General features: G+C 46.0%; 1 protein-coding gene across 1 annotated transcript in view; it reads left to right on the forward strand.

Annotated features, from left to right (window-relative positions):
- LOC143774825 (NXPE family member 3-like) overlaps positions 1-20,934 on the forward strand; it is a 55,530-nt gene that overhangs the window by 24,889 nt on the left and 9,707 nt on the right. Inside the window, exon 4 of the mRNA XM_077262593.1 lies at positions 19,765-19,980. Within this exon, the coding sequence (XP_077118708.1) occupies positions 19,765-19,980 (216 nt within the window). The remainder of the gene's footprint in view (positions 1-19,764; positions 19,981-20,934) is intronic.

Genomic DNA, 20,934 nt, shown 5'->3' on the forward strand with positions numbered 1-20,934 from the left:
GACTAGCTGATGCTGCTGCTTTCCACAGGAGATCGTTGTGGGACACTCGTTTTAATTGGATATCTGCGGATCAGGGAGTATAGTGTTTGTTTATTATTTTAATATTTTTTACCAGTGACAATGGCTTTGGGGATCAAGGTAACAAGGTGATGGTGAGTATGCACTCTATGTTTTATGTACTGTATGTCTATATGTATGTTCTGTATGTCTATATGTATGTGTTGTCTGTACTGTATGCATGTGTTGTATGTACTGTATGTATGTACTGTATGTTATATGTCGTATGTACTGTTATATGTTGTATGTTCTGTTATTTGTTATATGTTGTATGTACTGTTATATGTTGTATGTTGTATGTACTGTTATCTACTATATAATTGTCTAAGGGTCACTTCCGTCTGTCTGTCTGTCTGTCATGGATATTCATTGGTCGCGGCCTCTGTCTGTCATGGAAATCCAAGTCGCTGATTGGTCGCGGCAAAACGGCCACGACCAATCAGCGACAGGCACAGTCCAGTGGCAAAATGGCCGCTCCTTCCTCCCCACAGTCAGTGCCCGCTCCATAATCCCCTCCAGTCAGCGCTCACACAGGGTTAATGGCAGCAGTAATGGACCGCATTATGCCGCGGGTAACACACTCCGTTACCGCTGCTATTAACCCTGTGTGACCAACTTTTTACTATTGATGCTGCCTATGCGGCATCAATAGTTAAAAGATCTAATGTTAAAAATAATAATAAAAAAAAAAATCGTTATATACTCACCGTCCGTCGGCCCCTCGGGTCCAGAACCGGCCTTTCCTGCTCCTCGCGATACTCCGGTGACCGCTCCATGCATTGCGGTCTCGCGAGATGATGACGTAGCGGTCTCGCGAGACCACTACGTCATCATCTCACGAGAGCGCAATGCACACTTGGGACCGGAGCATGTGGTAACCCCTTCGCCTGCATCCGGGCCAACAGAAGGTGAGTATATCACTATTTTTTATTTTAATTCTTTTTTTTAACAGTGATATGATGCCCACATTGCTATATACTGCGTGGGCTGTGCAACATACTACGTGGGCTGTGCTATATACTACATGGGCTGTGCAATATACTACGTGGGCTGTGCTATATAATACATGGGCTGTGCAATATAATACGTGGGCTGTGCTATATAATACGTGGGCTGTGCTATATAATACGTGGGCTGTGCTATATAATATGTGGGCTGTGCAATGTACTGCGTGGGCTGTGCAATATACTACGTGGGCTGTGCAATATAATACGTGGGCTGTGCAATATAATACGTGGGCTGTGCAATGTACTGCGTGGGCTGTGCAATATACTGCGTGGGCTGTGCAATATACTACGTGGGCTGTGCTATATTTTGCGTGGGCTGTGCAATATACTATGTGGGCTGTGCAATATACTACGTGGGCTGTGCTATACACTGCGTGGGCTGTGCAATATACTACGTGGGCTGTGCAATATACTACGTGGGCTGTGCAATGTGTTATGTGGGCTGTGCAATGTACTACGTGGGCTGTGCAATGTACTACGTGGGCTGTGCAATGTACTACGTGGGCTGTGCAATATACTACGTGGGCTGTGCAATATACTATGTGGGCTGTGCAATATACTACGTGGGCTGTGCAATGTACTACGTGGGCTGTGCAATGTACTACGTGGGCTGTGCAATATACTACGTGGCCTGTGTTATACACTATGTGGGCTGTGTTATACACTACGTGGGCTGTGTTATACACTACGTGGGCTGTGTTATATACTGCGTTTGTTTGGGCTGTTATATACTACGTGAGCTGTGTTATATGCTACGTGGGCTGTTATAAACTACGTGGCTGTGTTATATGCTATGTGGGCTGTTATACACTCCGTGGGCTGTGCTACATACTACATGGCTGTGCTATATACTCTGTGGGCTGTGTTATATACTACGTGGCTGTGCTATATACTCTGTGGGCTGTGCTATATACTTCGTGGGCTGTGCTATATACTACGTGGCTGTGCTATATACTGCGTGGCTGTGCTATATACTATGTGGCTGTGCAATATACTACGTGGCTGTGCAATATACTACGTGGCTGTGCTATTTACCACATGGGCTGTTATATACTACATGGCCGGCCGCGAACAATCAGCGACAGATGCAGTCCGGCCGCGAATTGGCGCAGGATTTGAACCACGCTTCACTAATTGGTCGCGGCCGGCCGAATCCTATTCAATGTATTATTCTAAAATCTTCATAAATAAACGACATACATATTCTAGAATACCCGATGCGTTAGAATCGGTCTACCATCTAGTATGTTATATGTTGTATGTACTGTTATATGTTGTATGTTCTGTTATATGTTATATGTTGTATGAACCGTTATATGTTATATGTTGTATGTACTGTTATATGTGGTTTGTTGTATGTACTGTTATATGTTATATGTTGCATGTTGTATGTACTGTTATATGATATATGTTGTATGTACTGTTATATGTTGTATGTTATATATACTGTTATATGTTATATGTTGTATGTACTGTTATATGTTGTATGTACTGTTATATATTATATGTTATATGTACTGTTATATGTTGTATGTACTATTTTATGTTATATGCTGTATGTACTGTTATATGTTATATGTACTGTTATATGTTATATGTAGTATGTACTGTTATATGTTATATGTACTGTTATATGTTGTATGTTACATGTTGTGTTGTATGTTATATGTTATATGTACTGTTATGTTATATGTTGTACGTACTGCTATGTTATATGTTGTATGTACTGTTATATGTTGTATGTTATATATACTGTTATATGTTATATGTTGTATGTACTGTTATATGTTGTATGTACTGTTATATATTATATGTTGTATGTTGTACGTACTGCTATGTTATATGTTGTATGTACTGTTATATGTTGTATGTTATATATACTGTTATATGTTATATGTTGTATGTACTGTTATATGTTGTATGTACTGTTATATATTATATGTTGTATGTGCTGTTATATGTTATATGTACTGTTATATGTTGTATGTACTATTTTATGTTATATGCTGTATGTACTGTTATATGTTATATGTAGTATGTACTGTTATATGTTTTATGTTACATGTTGTGTTGTATGCTATATGTTATATGTACTGTTATGTTATATATTGTACGTACTGCTATGTTATATGTTGTATGTACTGTTATATGTTGTATGTTGTATGTACTGTTATATGTTATATGTTGTATGTACTGTTATATGTTGTTTGTTGTATGTACTGTTATATGTTATATGTTGCATGTTGTATTTACTGTTATATGTTATATGTTGTATGTACTGTTATATGTTGTATGTTATATATACTGTTATATGTTATATGTACTGTTATATGTTGTATGTACTGTTATATATTATATGTTGTATGTGCTGTTATATGTTATATGTACTGTTATATGTTGTACATACTATTTTATGTTATATGCTGTATGTACTGTTATATGTTATATGTACTGTTATATGTTATATGTAGTATGTACTGTTATATGTTATATGTACTGTTATATGTTGTATGTTACATGTTGTGTTGTATGTCATATGTTATATGTACTGTTATGTTATATGTTGTACGTACTGCTATGTTATATGTTGTATATACTGTTATATGTTGTATGTTATATATACTGTTATATGTTATATGTTGTATGTACTGTTATATGTTGTATGTACTGTTATATATTATATGTTGTATGTGCTGTTATATGTTATATGTACTGTTATATGTTGTATGTACTATTTTATGTTATATGCTGTATGTACTGTTATATGTTATATGTACTGTTATATGTTATATGTTGTATGTACTGTTATATGTTGTATGTTACATGTTGTGTTGTATATTATATGTTATATGTACTGTTATGTTATATGTTGTACGTACTGCTATGTTATATGTTGTATGTACTGTTATATGTTGTATGTTGTATATACTGTTATATGTTGTATGTTGTATGTACTGTTGTATATTGTATGTACTGTTGTATGTTCGTGTTTTGTTTTTTTTGTTTTTTTACGTTCAACACATTAGCTGGATGATGGGACTACTACTGTCCCATCATTGGCTAATGTGTCAGTCACTGTCACTGTAGCAGGCATAGCCGGATGGGACTTATAGTCCCATCGGACGATGCCTGCAGGCAAACACCCCCCAAAAAACCCAGACAGCTCACACAGACCCACGACAGCCTGCACAGACCCCCGACAACCCGCACAGTCCCCCGACAGCCCACACAGACCCACGACAGCCTGCACAGACCCCCAACAGCCCGCACAGACCCCCGACAGCCCACACAGACCCATGACAGCCTGAACAGACCCCCGACAGCCCGCACAGACCCCCGACAGCCCCACACAGACCCCCAACAGTCTGTGATCCCCGCACAGCCCCTTGATCCCCGCAGGCCCCCGCGATCCCCTCATAGCCCCGCGATCCCCGCACAGCTCCGTGATCGCCGCACAGCCCCACGATCGCCGCACAGCCCCACGATCGCAGCACAGCCCCACGTTCCCGGCAGGGCCTCGATCCCCGCACACAGCCCCACAGATACACACAAACACCCGCACACAGACACACACATCTTCTCCGCACACACACAGTCTCTGCCCACACTCCGCCCACACACTCTTCCCCCTCCCGATCTGCAGCGCTTCTTGCTCCCAACTCCGCAGCAAAACCGCAGATCTTTTTTAGATCTGCGGTTTTGCTGCGGATGTGCCCGACTCAATGCAAGTCAATGGGTGTAGAAACGCTGCAGATCCGCACAAATAAATGACATGCTCCTTCTTTTAACTGACAGCGTTCTCGGTGCGGAGTTTTCCGCACCACTAGCACAGCATTTTTTTTTCCCATTGATTTACAATGTACTGTAAATCACTTGTGGATGTGCAGCGTTTCCGCGCTAAAAAAAAACGCTGCGGATCCGCAGGAAATCCGCAACGTGTGCACATGGCCTTAGAAAACACCTCTAAGAAGCCGCAAGGACCTCTGCGACCCATAATATTTCAGCAGTGTCTAATCATTGTAAAACAACACATGCTGGTAACACTCATACCCTCAGAGTCACTGCTATTGAGAAAGTCTTTAAACCACCAGGGGGGGGGAGACTTTAGAAGAAAAGTGTTAAACCGTGGATCCTTCTGGATATTTAGACTACAGTCAAGAGTGTCGCTAGGTTTAAATAAACGGCTGGATCTTATATTGCAGCTTGACTAACTAATTTGTCTAAGGATATGTATTCGGCAAGAATGAATTATTTGTGATTTTTTCATTAGTCCTAATTAATTCCAGTATTCCCAGTAGGTTTTCTTACTAATTAATTTACCACCATTGTTTTTTTGCCCACAGGTTTTATTATTGCTGTTTTTGCTCAGTTACCGTTTCACTATTGCAAACGTTTCTGTGTCAATGTTAGAATCTTTACTCATGTGGTTTCATTATGGTTAATTGTTTGGAGAGTCTTTGATTGCTCCCCTGATATTTTTAATTAATGAATCTGTTTTTTGTATGTCCTTTTTGTATTTAATACCAGTGATATGGGTCTGTCTTTAAACCATGAATAAGACCAGAATGGTCGAAACGCGTCTGTTTGGACCATCATGGACCCCATTTCCGTGTTGCATATAATCTAATTTTGGTTTTAAATACAGTGCCTTACGAAAGTATTCGGCTCCCTGGAACTTTTCAACCTTTTCCCACATATCATGCTTCAAACATAAAGATACCAAATGTTAATTTTTGGTGAAGAATCAACAACAAGTGGAACACAATTGTGAAGTTGAATGAAATTTTTGCTTATTTAAAATTTTTGTGGAAATTCATAAACTGAAAAGTGGGGCGTGCAATATTATTCGGCCACTTTAACTTAATACTTTGTTGCGCCACCTTTTGCTGCGATTACAGCTGCAGTCGCTTGGGGTATGTCTCTATCAGTTTTGTAGATCGAGAAATTGAAATTCTTGCCCATTCTTCCTTGGCAAACAGCTCGAGCTCAGTGAGGTTTGATGGAGATCATTTGTGAACAGCAGTTTTCAGCTCTTTCCACAGATTCTCGATTGGATTGAGGTCTGGACTCTGACTTGGCCATTCTAACACCTGGATACGTTTATTTGTGAACCATTCCATTGTAGATTTTGCTTTATGTTTGGGATCATTGTCTTGTTGGAAGACAAATCTCCGTCCCAGTCTCAGCTCTTTTACAGATTCCAACAGGTTTTCTTCAAGAATGGTCCTGTATTTGGCTCCATCCATCTTCCCATCAATTTTATCCATCTTCCCTGACCCTGCTGAAGAAAAGCAGGCCCAAACCATGATGCTGCCACCACCATGTTTGACAGTGGGGATGGTGTGTTCAGGGTGATGAGCTGTGTTGCCTTTACGTCAAACATATCGTTTGGCATTGTTGCCAAAAAGTTCGATTTTGGTTTCATCTGACCAGAGCACCTTCTTCCACATGTTTGGTCTGTCTCCCAGGTGGCTTCTTGCAAACTTTAAATGATTGTTGTCCTATGGACAGACTGTCCCACCTCAGCTATAACAACAACAAGAGAAAGCAGTATAAGGTGCCAATAAAAAAACATTTATTTAAACATCATTAAAAACCACAAAATTTCCACAAAAATGTAAAATAACCAATAAATTTCGTTCAACTTCACAATTGTGCTCCACTTGTTGATTCTTCACCAAAAATGTACATTTTTGAAGCATGAGATGTGGGAAAAGGTTGAAAAGTAACAGGGGGCTGAATACTTTCGCAAAGCACTGTATGTCTCCAATAAATTGATGTTTTAATAAAAATCTACGCTGGAGAATCTTCTCTCTTCACTATGCAAAAGTTTGGGCACCCTTGGTCAAAATTACTGTTATTGTGAACAGTTAAGCAAGTTGAAGATGCAATGATCTCTAAAAAGCCTAAAGTTAAAGATGACACATTTCCTTTGTATTTTAGGGAAAGAAAATGTCATTTTTTACATTTTAAAAATTACAAATAGACAAATGAACTGCTGCAAAAGTTGTGGCACCCTTGAGATTTGTGTGTTCAGATAACTTGGAACAAAGTTACAGACCTTAATTAACCTGTTAGGTTATGGCTTGTTCACTATCATCATTAGGAAAGGCCAGGTGATGCAAACTTCCCAGCTTTATAAAAACCCAGCCTCCTCTAACCTTGTGCCAAAAACATCAGCCATGGGTTCTTTTAAGCAGCTGCCTACTGCAGTTTGAAAATGAAAACAGTGGAGTTCCACAAAGCAGGAGAATTCTTTAAGAATATAGCAAAGAATTTTCAAGTTGCTCTTTCCTCATTTAGAAATGTAATTAAGAAATGGCAGTTACCAGGAACAGTGGAGGTCAAGATAAGGTCTTGGAGACCAAGCAAAATTTCAGTTAGTGCTGCTCATAGGATTGCTATAGAGGCAAGTCAGAACCACTGTGTTACGGAACCCCCCAGCACCCAGAATATGTTGTGCAGTCATATGTATGTATAATAGGTTCCATGGGCAGGGGGACAAGATATTCTCCTTCTGACCTCCCCCACCTTTGTAATTCCCACAGTAAATATCGGCAGGCTCCGGCCACCTGCGGCTATTGTAATGTATGTCTGGCCTGCCGCTTTTCAATTGGCCTGCCCTCTGTATCTGTGTGATATATTCTGTGTCCTGTGAGTAAAGTGTTGTTACACTGGAAATACGTGGAGAAACAGTGATCTTTTATATGCGCCCATGTAATCAAGGAATTCCAGCCAGCGTCCTTCATTCAGACTCCAGTCAAAGCAGAGTGGACCTCCTGAAACACGGGGTGGTACTGAAAGAGGTACTCCAGCACGGTAGACCCCGTTACACTGGTGGCAGACAGCGGGATATGATACCCCGTCTACAGGAGGAAAGGAATGAATGGAAAACAACTACCAGAAGTTAAAGAGGACTACATTAAAGATCTGGTGGAAGCCCGAGGGTTAATCGCCAGCAACAAAACAAAAGCGGATTTGATAGCAGCCATCATGGAACACGACAGTGCAGCGCCCCCCAATGTGAACGTGGAGGAGACTGAATTCCAGAGGGAGGTAAAGAACCGACTGGCGTTCTATGGCCCAAACACTGCAGTAGAGATCATACAAGAGGTGATGGCTGATGTGCGTACTGATCTGAAGGAAAAGATGGCCGAGCGGACCAGGATAGAGCTAGCCAAGATGGAGATGGCAGAGCGGACCAAAGTGGAGCTGGCCAAGATGGAGATGACAGAGCGGGGAGAGGAGAGTCAGCGAGCTGGGGGAGCTCTGGCCTCCACCCTGGTACCTTCAACAGTAAGCCACAAAAAGATCCAGTATAATGCCTTCCGACAGTTGAGGGAGGCAGAGGAAGACATTGATGGCTTTCTGCAGGACTTTGAGCGGCAGTGTGCCCTTCATCAAGTGAAGCCGGAGGAACGGGTTCAGATTCTGGCCAGCAAGCCGACAGGCCGGGCTTCGGATGCCTATCACACAGTACCTGATGAGGACTGTATGGACTATGAGCGGATCAAAGAAGCGATCTTGGCCCGGTATGCGCTGACACCAGAGGCATACCGCCAAAAGTTCTGCAGACTTATAAAACGCGTAACCAATACCCATGCTGAATGGGCCTGTAAATTACGGTGGTCACTGCTACAGTGGGTACAAGGGAGCCAAGCAACCACTAAGGAGGACGTCCTCCAGCTCTTCTTGTTAGAACGATTCTTTAATGGACTAACCCCTGAGACACAGGAATGGCTTCGGGACAGGCGGCCAACGACTCTTGAGGAGGCCGCTCGTCTGGCCGATGAACATCATGATGCCAGGAGGCCTCAGTTGTCCGGACCAAAGATGGTCACTAGGGGTCCGCCCATGGACCTGGAGGGCCCCAAACCACAGAAGATTGTAGGGGGATCAGCTAAAAACCCGGCCTACCACAGTCACCCTGGGGTGCAATGCCACACCTCCCATCAGCTGGGCCATCTGCAAAGACAATGTCCCAACAGGACTCAGCATACCCAGTGGCCAAAGGCGGGAACAGCTACCTTCAGCCGGGCCGCTGTACACTGCTACCAAGGCGAAGCTAACCCGGCATTGGGGGCTACGACTAACCAGGGGATGGAAGAGATGGAGGAAGTGCTGCATGAAGTAGACCCCGTGCAGGCAGCCCAGGCAGATAATCGAAAACAGCATCGACAGGTCGTGTGGGTTAATGGGAAATGTATGCAGGGACTAAGAGATTCCGGGGCAACGTTGACCCTTGTGAAGCCTCATCTCGTCCGGGACCAAGAGAAGACGGACCGGACAGTGGCAGTCCGTGTAGCAGGGGGAGCCATACATCGACTGCCCACTGCCAGGATTCACCTGAACTGGGGAGTCGGGGATGGCCTTGTTGAGGTCGGCTTGATGGAGGATTTGCCTGCAGACGTCTTGCTGGGAAATGACTTGGGGCCCATGTTGTCTGCCTTCTCGGTTGCCCCTCTGGCTGAGACATATCCTGTGACCACACGGAGACAAGCTCGAGCTGCAGAGGCGGAATCACACTCAGAGGAGGCCCAGGTAAGACATCCCAGCCCTACACGTATTCCCATAGCCAGACACATTTCTTGGGCCACCCCAGCTGAATTTAAGAGGGAGTTACTTGAGGATCCTTCGTTGGAGGGATATCATGGGAAGGCACAGGAGGGGAGAGGGGTACTGGAAGGGGAACAGTTTGTATGGAAGCAGAGAATCCTCTACCGGATCACAGAGCAGCACCACACAGGGACGAGCCCCACTATAAAATGACAGCTGGTAGTACCCAAGAAGTATAGGCAGGAGTTACTGCGAATCTCTCATGACAGTCTTGGCCGGGCACTTCGGCGTCAGTCGCACCAGGCATCGTCTGACCCAAAACTTCTTTTGGCCGGGGGTAACCTATGATGTTCGTCAGTACTGCCAGACCTATGACAGTTGCCAGCGCATTGGCAAGAGGGGAGATCGATGCAAGGCCAATTTACGCCCCCTCTCCATTGTGGAGGAACCCTTTAGCTGAGTAGCGGTCGATCTGATAGGGCCGTTAGCCAAACCCAGTCCGTCAGGGAAAAAGTATATATTGACAGTGGTAGATTATGCCACACGGTATCCAGAGGCGGTTGGTTTACCTAACATACTGGCAGAGACGGTGGCGGCTGCCCTGCTCCAGGTTTTCTCACGGGTTGGATTTCCCCGGGAGATTATCTTGGACCAGGGTACCCAGTTTACAGCAGAGGTGACCAACCAACTGTGGAAGCTGTGTGGCGTAAAGTCCATTAGAAGCGCCCTGTACCACCCACAAACCAATGGGTTGTGTGAACGCTTTAACAGGACGTTAAAACAACTCATTGGGACTTTTACCAGGACCTACAGGGAATGGGAGAAATTCTTGCCACACCTCCTGTTTGCCTATCGAGAGGTGCCCCAAGAATCCATGGGGTTCTCCCCGTTCGAACTGGTATATGGGAGGCCGGTAAGGGGACCCCTAGACTTAGTGCTAGAACACTGGGAAGGGGAGGGCATCATAGAAGGGGTACCTATTGTACCCTATGTGCTGGAATTCCGGGACCGCCTACAGGAGCTGACCCAGGCTGTACGTGGGAACATGCAGGTGGCCCAGCGGCACCAGCGCGTATGGTACGATCGGAGGGCCAGAGAACGCACCTACCTTGGAAATAGGACAGAAGGTTCTGGTGTTAGAGCCCACTAGGCAGAACAAGTTCCAAGCTGCATGGCAGGGGCCCTACCAGGTAGTGGGGAAAATAGCCGACACCACCTATAATGTCGCCGATTGTGATGACCCCAGGGTTATCCGCATGTTCCACGTGAATATGCTGAAGCCCTACCGGGAGCACCCTGAAGAGGTAGTGGCCATCTGTGCACCTGAAGCAGAGGATTTAGCCGGACTTCCCTTGCCTGATGTCTTAGGGGAAAGGACTCAGTCCAAAACATGGTACCAGGTACACTTGGGTGAAGACCTAGGTCCCCGGGAGAGACAGCAGGTTTTTGTTGAGGCAGTGACAGAAGATGTTTTCGGGGAGACCAGGGTACACTCGCCTGGCACAACACAAGGTTGAGACCCAGGATCAGACCCCCCTGCGACAGCCCCCCTTCCGCGTCCCGGAGTCTGTACGAGAAGGGATGTGACAAGAGATACAAGAGATGTTGCGTTTAGGGGTCATTGAAGAGTCAGATAGTCCCTGGGCATCCCCCGTAGTGTTAGTGCCCAAGAAGGATGGGACTACATGCTTTTGTGTAGACTATCATAAGCTCAATGAGAAAACGGTGACTGATGCGTATCCCATGCCGCGTGTGGATGAGTTGTTAGACCGGCTGGCGGGAGCAAAGCATTTGACCACCATCGATCTATGCAAAGGCTACTGGCAGATTCCCCTTAGTCCTGACGCTATTCTCAAGTCGGCATTTGTCACCCTGTTCGGCTTATTCCAGTTTCGAGTTATGCCATTCGGGATGAAGAATGCCCCGGAGACCTTCCAGAGGCTGGCTGACCGGCTTCTGGATGGTCTCCAGGACTATGCTTGTGCCTACCTGGATGACATCGCCATTTACAGCGCGACATGGGAAGAGCATCTAAATCACCTAGAGACAGTATTGGACAGCATCCACGAGGCCGGAATCACCCTGAACCCAAACAAGTGTCACGTGGGAAAAGCAGAGGTTCAGTATTTAGGGCGTTGGGTGGGAAGTGGGAAACAGCGACCAGAACCAGCCAAGATTGAGGCCATAGCTAAATGACCCACCCCATGCACTAAAACCCAGGTCATGGCATTTCTAGGGACAGCGGGGTATTACAGGGTATTCGTTCCCAATTACAGCAGCGTAGCCAAGCCCCTCACTGATCTGAGCCGTAAGAACCAACCCCGCCAGGTAACCTGGACCCCAAAGTGTGAGGAAGCCTTCCGCCAGCTAAAGGACCCCTAACCAATACCCCTGTATTGGCCGCACCAAATCCAACTAAACGTTTCCCTGTTCACACGGATGCTTCTATGTGTAAGGAATCTCTGGAAAATAGGTGGACCCTCTAAGACCGCGACGACGAACCCCTCACGGCCGAGCTGACCTGGTAGACCACCCCCAATACAGGGAGTGTTAGGGGCAGGAGCGTGAGGGACTATCGCCACGGAAGCTGGAGGACCAAGGAATAAGAGAGAAATGGAAAATGAGGGAAAAGGACTGGAGAGGAGAGACTGGGCCCGGGGGTAGGCGAAAGGACACGGGAGGACTGCAGGGAGACGGAACTAGAAGGAATACGATACCATGAGACACAAGGAGAGCTGGAAACACAGGAACGGAGACGAGACAAAACTTCAGACACTGACGCCAAGGACGGACGCAGGAACTGAGGAAAGACAAATAACAAGGCACAGGGTCAGAGCACCAAAAGATGCACAGAGGTTACATGCGACCAGGAGCACTTGCAAAGAACAAGTGATCACCAGGCACAGAGGCAAGGAGCAGACAGGAAGATATAGTAGCGCTTGAGCTACTTCTGGGTGGAGAGGGTCCTCCAAGAACATAGAGAGGACAGGGCGGTCAGCGGTAGAAAGGGGCTAGAGGTGCGCACGCGCAGAACGGAAGCCGGCGTGCGCGCGCACCCGATGATCAGCTGACGCCGGGAGCGAGCTCTGGAGGAGAGATGCCGCAGCAGCAAAGCCGTGCTGGGACGCCGAGGACAGGTAAGTATAGCAGGGAGAAGCGGGTGGCGGCGGCGTAACAGTACCCCTGTCTTTATTCCCCCTCTTTCTAAGGTTAGAAAGAAATCTAGACAAAATTTGGGGAGCCAGAATGTTCTCCCGAGGCTCCCAGGACCTCTCCTCAGGACCAAAACCCTTCCAATCCACCAAGAACAATGTCTTACCCCTGAATTTTTTCATAGCAAGAATGTCCCTAACCTCAAAGACATCATCAGCCGAAACAGGCGAAGGAGAACAAAGGGAAGAGGCATGAAAGTGATTAAACATAGCCGGCTTAAGGAGAGAAACATGAAAAGAATTAGAAATAGGAAGAGAGGCTGGTAACTTAAGCTTATAAGCAACATCATTAATGCGAGTCAAAACCTCGAACGGACCGATATAATGGGGCCCCAGCTTATGAGAAGGAACTTTAAGACGAATAAACTTAGAAGATACCCAGACCTTATCCCCGGGATGGAAAATAGGAGAATCAAGACGCCTTTTATTGGCATGTCTCTTCATACTAAGTTGGGCCGACTCGAGAGAAAACTTGGTCTCCTGCCAGACCTTGGAGAACTCTCTAGACAAAAGATCTGCCGCAGGTACAGAAGAGACAGGAGGAACCGGTAGAGGAAGACCAGGATGTTGACCATAGACGACAAAAAATGGAGACTTGCTGGACGCTTCGCTGGGATGGTTGTTGTAGGAAAATTCGGCCCACGGTAGCAAATCAAACCAGTCGTTTTGATGGGCATTAGTGAAATGACGAAGATAAGTTACTAACGTCTGATTAGTGCGTTCCACTTGGTCGTTGGTTTGAGGGTGGTAAGCTGAAGAGAAATCAAGCGAGATGTTCATAGACTTACAGAGGGATCTCCAGAATCGAACGATGAACTGGGCTCCACAATCAGAAACAATATGTTGAGGAAGTCCATGAACATGAAAAACATGATGAACAAAAATCTTCGCCAATTCAGGTGCAGAAGGTAAACCCGGAAGAGCGATAAAATGGGCCATTTTAGAAAAACGGTCCATGACCACAAAAATAACGGAGCAGCCAGAGGAACGAGGCAAGTCAGTAATGAAATCCATAGACAAATGTTGCCACAGAGAAGAAGGCACCAGTAGAGGATGAAGAAGACCAGAGGGTAATCGCCTGGAAACCTTATTCCTGGCACAGGAAGGACAAGAGGCGATGAAACTTTGGACATCTTTAGACAGAGAAGACCACCAAAAATAGCGGGAGATCAAATGAAGGGTCTTCTTGAAACCGACATGTCCGGCCAGTTTGGAAGCATGGCCCCAAAGTAAGACACGTCTTCTGTGCTCCACCGCGACAAAGGTTTTACCCGGAGGCAAAGATGAGAAAGAGACCGGAGCAACCGAGATGACTCTGGCAGGATCAATGATGTGTGCAGGCCCCTCCTCAATATCCACCGACTGAAATGACCTAGACAAGGCGTCAGCTTTGGAGTTTTTACTTCCTGGCAGGAAACGAAGTTCAAAATCGAACCTGAGGAAGAACAAGGCCCACCTGGCCTGTCGTGGATTCAGTCTATGTGCAGAACGGATGTAAGCCAAATTCTTGTGATCCGTGTAGATCACAAAACGATGTAAGGCTCCCTCTAACAGATAACGCCATTCCTCCAGTGCCAATCTGATAGCCAATAGTTCTTTATCTCCAATGGAATAATTCCTCTCAGAAGAAGAGAAGGTCTTGGAAAAAAAACCACAGGGCAGAAGACGACCAGAAGGTGACCTTTGGGAGAGCACAGCTCCAGCACCGACAGCCGAGGCATCAACCTCAAGGACGAAAGGTTTACTGGCTACAGGACGTTGAAGTATTGGCGCGGATGCAAAGGCTTGTTTGAGAGAATGAAAGGCCTCCTCGGCCTCAGAAGTCCATTGGTGAGGATTGGCTCCCTTACGAATCATGGAGGAGATGGGAGCCAACAGTGAAGAAAAGTGAGGGATAAACTGCCGATAGTAGTTGGCGAATCCAAGAAATCGCTGAATTGCTTTAACACCAAGCAGACGTGGCCAGTTGAGAACAGCAGAAACCTTTCCTGGATCCATGCACAGACCTGCATCGGACATAATGAAACCCAAAAAAGGTAGAGATGATTGTTCAAAGACACACTTCTCCAATTTTGTGTAAAGCCGGTTCTCTCTCAAATGCTGAAGCACCTGCCGAACATCTCTCCTATGGGAAGGCAGATCAGGAGAAAACACGAGAATATCGTCCAAGTACACTACCACACAGGTGTAAAGAAGATCCTGAAAAACGTCATTCACCAGTTCCTGGAAGACGGCAGGTGTGTTGCATAACCCGAAGGGCATGACTAGGTATTCGTAATGACCATCCCTGGTGTTAAACGCAGTCTTCCACTCATCACCAGAACGGATACGGACCAAATTATAGGCCCCTCAAAGGTCTAACTTGGTGAAGATTCGTGCTCCTCGCAGACGATCAAAAAGTTCAGGAATAAGAGGAAGTGGGTACTTGTTCTTAATCGTGATGGCATTGAGGCCCCGGTAGTGAATGCATGGCCGAAGGGACCCAACTTTCTTCTTTACAAAGAAAAAACCAGCTCCAGCAGGTGAAGAAGACTTCCGAATGAAGCCTCTGGCCAGATTTTCTTGGACGTAATCTGACATTGCTTGAGTCTCAGCAGGCGATAGAGGATAGATGCGACCTCTAGGTGGAGTAGAACCAGGAACCAGATCAATTGGACAGTCATAAGAGCGATGCGGTGGTAGAATCTCCGCCTCCTTCTTGTTAAACACATCCAAAAAAGAGTGATAGGCAGAAGGAATATTCACAGATTCCGGAGAGACTCGAGAGGAGCCAGTTGGCGTGACGGAGAGTAGGCATCTATTCTGACAAGACTGTCCCCAATGTAAAATATCCCCTGAACGCCAATCCAGAGTGGGCTCATGAGTTCTTAGCCAGGGAAGCCCTAAAAGAAAAGAATGAGACAGAGATGGTAAAACCCAAAAAATCAATTTCTCACTGTGTAGGGCTCCAATCTGAAGTTCAACCTCCCCCGTGACCAAGTTGACGGTCTCCCACAAAAGCTGACCATCAACAGAAGCTAAATGTCTAGGAGTCTCCAGAGGTCTTACAGGTATCCCAAGTCTATTTACTACCTCAAGTTGAACAAAGTTACCAGCTGCACCAGAATCAATATAGGCGTCAAGAGAAAAATGACGAGAACCCAGATGTAAAATAACAGACAGAATCAGGGGGGGAGAGGAATCAAAGCTGCCTAGGGGGACCTCTCTTACCTGCCCTAGGCGGAGGCGTTTCCCGGCTTCAGAGGACAGGAACGTAGGAGATGAGAGGCACTACCGCAATAAAAACAAAGACCCTGTGTGAGTCTCTCCTTGCGGCGTTGCTCGGCAGACTTGAGGCGATCTACCTGCATGGGTTCAGGAGAGGAAGTGGAAGCAGCCGAAGTGACTAAAGGAAGAGATGACCCTCGAGAAGGTGTTGACAGACGGAGAGGTCTTTTCTCTCTGACAAGCTCGCGAGAGCGCTCCCGAAAGCGCAAATCAATGCGTATAGCCAAAGAGATTAGATTGTCCAGAGAGGTGGGAGTATCTCGTCCTGCCTACTCATCCTTAATCCGAGAGGACAAACCATGCCAGAATGCACCAACTAAAGCCTCGTTGTTCCAACCTAGGTCTGAGGACAGCGTACTGGGCTACAGAAAGATTACCCTGAAGAAGGTTGAAAAGAAACTCAGTAGTAGAGACCAGGCGACCAGGTTCGTCAAAGACTTTACGAAAGGTATCAAGGAACGGTGCGAGTTGAGTGACTAACGGATCGACTCGTTCCCAGAGGGGATTTACCCATGCCAGCGCCTCACCCTCCAAATGAGAAACAATAAAAGCTATTTTAGCTCGGTCGGTGGGATAGAGTAAAGGAGACAATTCAAAGTGCAGTTGACACTGATTAAGAAATCCGCGGCATAGTTTAGGTTCCCCTCCATACCGCGGAGGCCTGGCTAAATGGGGAGACGGTTGGGGAGCGGAGGCCTGGACAGGAGCAGAGGCGATATTTTGGAGAGAGTGAAGCCGATCATCCACTGAGGCCATAAAATTCAAAATATGGGACTGAGTATCCCATTGTTGACCAAGCTCCTGCAGAAGAGCGGCCAGCTGAGCGGCGTTACCCGGATCAGACGACTGCAAGGCCGCTAAGCGAGACTCCATGCTCTTAAGGAAAGACATGATCCTGGTCTGATTTTCACGCAAAAAGAGTAATTCCTTCTGGGTGGCTGAGACACCAGCGGGGTCCATGGCCTGGTGATACTGTAAGGAATCTCTGGAAAATAGGTGGACCCTCTAAGACCGTGACGACGAACCCCTCACAGCCGAGCTGACCTGGTAGACCACCCCCAATACAGGGAGTGTTAGGGGCAGGAGCGTGAGGGACTATCGCCACGGAAGCTGGAGGACCAAGGAAGAAGAGAGAAATGGAAAACGAGGGAAAAGGACTGGAGAGGAGAGACTGGGCCCGGGGGTAGGCGAAAGGACACGGGAGGACCGCAGGGAGACGGAACTAGAAGGAATACAATACCATGAGACACAAGGAGAGCTGGAAACACAGGAACGGAGACGAGACGGAACTTCAGACACTGACGCCAAGGACAGACGCAGGAACTGAGGAAAGACAAATAACAAGGCACAGGGTCAGAGCACCAAAAGATGCACAGAGGTTATGTGCGACCAGGAGCACTTGCAAAGCACAAGTGATCACCAGGCACAGAGGCAAGGAGCAGACAGGAAGATATAGTAGCGCTTGAGCTACTTCCGGGTGGAGAGGGTCCTCCAAGAACATAGAGAGGACAGGGCGGTCAGCGGTAGAAAGGGGCTAGAGGTGCGCACGCGCAGAATGGAAGCCGGCGCGCGCGCGCACCCGACGATCAGCTGACGCCGGGAGCGAGCGCTGGAGAAGAGAAGCCGCAGCAGCAGAGCCACGCCGGGACGCCGAGGACAGGTAAGTATAGCAGGGAGAAGCGGGTGGCAGCGGCGGCGTAATACTATGTTTGGATTGGGGGCAGTACTGAGCCAAGTCGGGCCGGACGGCCAAGAACACCCGGTAGCTTACCTGAGTCGGAAACTACTGCCCCGTGAAGTAAGCTATGCGGCCATCGAGAAGGAGTGCCTGGCTGTAGTATGGGAACTCAAAAAGTTGCAACCATATTTGCATGGACGACAGTTTTCCCTCCTAACGGATCATAATCCCCTAGTCTGGCTTAATCTGGTCTCCGGAGAAAAACCCAAGATTACTGCGGTGGAGTTTAGCCCTACAACCTCTGGATTTCACCATCCACTACAGACCCGGAAAACAAAACGGTAATGCCGATGGACTAAGTCGACAAACGGAACTGGTACCAACCCCACAAACTTCGGTCATCCCCAAAACCAATCCGTTAAGGATCAGACTGTGTATGCCGATCGCGTCGCTGAAAAGGGGAGTCGCGATACGGAACCCCCCAGCACCCAGAATATGTTGTGCAGTCATATGTATGTATAATAGGTTCCATGTGAAATGCATCAGTCCACAGGCTGCGCCCCTGGGCAGAGGGGACAAGATATTCTCCTTCTGACCTCCCCACCTTTGAAATTCCCACAGTAAATATCGGCAGGCTCCAGCCACCTGCGGCTATTGTAATGTATGTCTGGCCTGCCGCTTTTCAATTGGCCTGCCCTCTGTATCTGTGTGATATATTCTGTGTCCTGTGAGTAAAGTGTTGTCACACTGGAAATACGTGGAGAAGCAGTGATCTTTTATATGCACCCATGTAATCAAGGAATTCCAGCCAGCGTCCTTCATTCAGACTCCAGCCAAAACAGAGTGGACCTCCTGAAACACGAGGTGGTACTGAAAGAGGTACTCCAGCACGGTAGACCCCGTTACACACTGCTTGACTGAAAAAGACCTTCAGAAAGATTTATTAGACACTGGAGTTGTGGCACATTGTTCTACTGTTCAGAGACACCTGCACAAATATGGTGTTCATGGAAGAGTCATCAGAGGAAAACCTCTCCAGCATCCTCACCATAAAGTTCAGCATCAGAAATATGCAAAAGAACATCTGAACAAGTAATTTGAAAACAAATCCTGTGGACCGATGGCGTTAAAATAGAACTCTTTGGCCACAATGATCAAAGGTATGTGTGGAGAAAAAAGGGCACAGAATTTCAGGAAAAGAACTTATCAACAACCATTAAGCATGGGGGTGGATCATTCATGCTTTGGGGTTGCGCTGCAGCCAATAGCACATTTCACGGGTAGAGGGAAGAACAGATTCAATAAAATTGTAACAATTCATGAAGCAAACATAACACTATCTGTAAAAAAAAAGCTAAAGAGGATGGCTCCTACAAATGGATAATGACCCTAAACACATGTCAAATTCCACAAAAGATGACCACAAAAGGCGCAAGCTGAAGGTTTTACAATGGCCCTCACAGTCCCCTGATCTGAACATCATTGAATATTCGTGGCTAGACCTCAAAATAGCAGAGGAAGCAAGACGACCCAGGAATCTCACAGAACTGGAAGAACTTTCCAAGGAAGAATGGATGAAAATCCCTCAAAGAAGAAATGAAAAACTCTTGTCTGGCTTCAAAACGCGTTTACAAACTGTGATACTTTCAAAAGACGGTGCTACAAGGTACTAAACATGCGGGGTGCCCAAACTTTTGCATCAGCCTGTTTTCCTTTTTGTTATTTTTAAAATGTATAAGATAAAAAAAACATATATATATATATATATTTTGCCTAAAATGTAGTAGAAATCTGTCTTTTAGAGATGATTTCATCTTTAACTTGCTTAATTGCTCACAATAAATGTAAATTTGACATCGGGTAGACAAACTTTTACATGCCACTGTAGAAAGCTTTCACACATCCCAATATAGATAGACATTCATTTGGAGTACTCTGTGTAGAGGATGCAACCGTCCATCCATCATACCAAACAATTGTCTTGTAGGACTCACCTCCAACCTCCCTGTATGCCAACGTGGTCAAGACTCTCCGCAGCCCTCTGGGTTTTATTATGCTGATAGATGGACATCGCTATCTTGCTTGAACCATCGTTTTCCTCAGCCCACAGATGCTCTCACGTGCTTGAAAGGAAAAGACATCTACATGATGGGAGACTCAACTCTACGTCAGTGGTTTGAATATCTTGAGAGCACTATTCCAAGTAAGATCACTTTCTGTCTCCTTCAGGCTTAACTTAGTTTCTGATCTACAGGGTCCATATTTCAGATATGAGGTATAAGATATGGGCACATCATTTAGACTTATACCCCAAGATGTTTTTTTTCAGCAAACCCAGAGGATTTCACGAGCCGCCACTATAGGCAGAACAGCAATATACAGTGGGTACGGAAACTATTCATACCCCTTTAAATTTTTCACTCTCTGTTTCATTGCAGCCATTTGGTAAATTCAAACAAGTTCATTATTTTTATCATTACTGTACACTCTGCACCCCATCTTGACTGAAAAAAAAACAGAAATGTAGAAATTTTTGCAAATTTATTAAAAAAGAAAAACTGAAATATCACATAGTCATAAGTATTCAGACCCTTTGCTCAGTATTGAGTAGAAGCACCTTTTGAGCTAGTACAGCCATGAGTCTTCTTGGGAATGATGCAACACGTTTTTCACACCTGTATTTGGGGATTCTCTGTCATTCTTCCTTGCAGATCCTCTCCAGTTACATCAGGTTGGATGGTGAACATTGGTGGACAGCCATTTTCAGGTCTCTCCAGAAATGCTCAATTGGGTTTAGGTCAGGGCTCTGGCTGGGCCAGTCAAGAATGGTCACAGAGTTGTTCTGAAGCCACTCCTTTGTTATTTTAGCTGTGTTCTTAAGGTCATTGTCTTGTTGGAAGGTGAACCTTCGGCCAAGTCTGAGGTCCAGAGCTCTCTGGAAGGGGTTTTCATCCAGGATATCTCTGTACTTGGCCACATTCATGTTTACTTCAATGACAACCAGTCGTCCTGTCCCTGCAGCTGAAAAACATCCCCATAGTATGATCCTGCCACCACCATGCTTCACTGTTGGGATTGTATTGGGAAGGTGATGAGCAGTGCCTGGTTTTCTCCACACATACTGCTTAGAATTATCACCAAAAAGGTCTACCTTCGT

This window comes from Ranitomeya variabilis, chromosome 5 (assembly GCF_051348905.1).
Source record: "Ranitomeya variabilis isolate aRanVar5 chromosome 5, aRanVar5.hap1, whole genome shotgun sequence".
NCBI classification, from domain to species: domain Eukaryota; kingdom Metazoa; phylum Chordata; class Amphibia; order Anura; family Dendrobatidae; genus Ranitomeya; species Ranitomeya variabilis.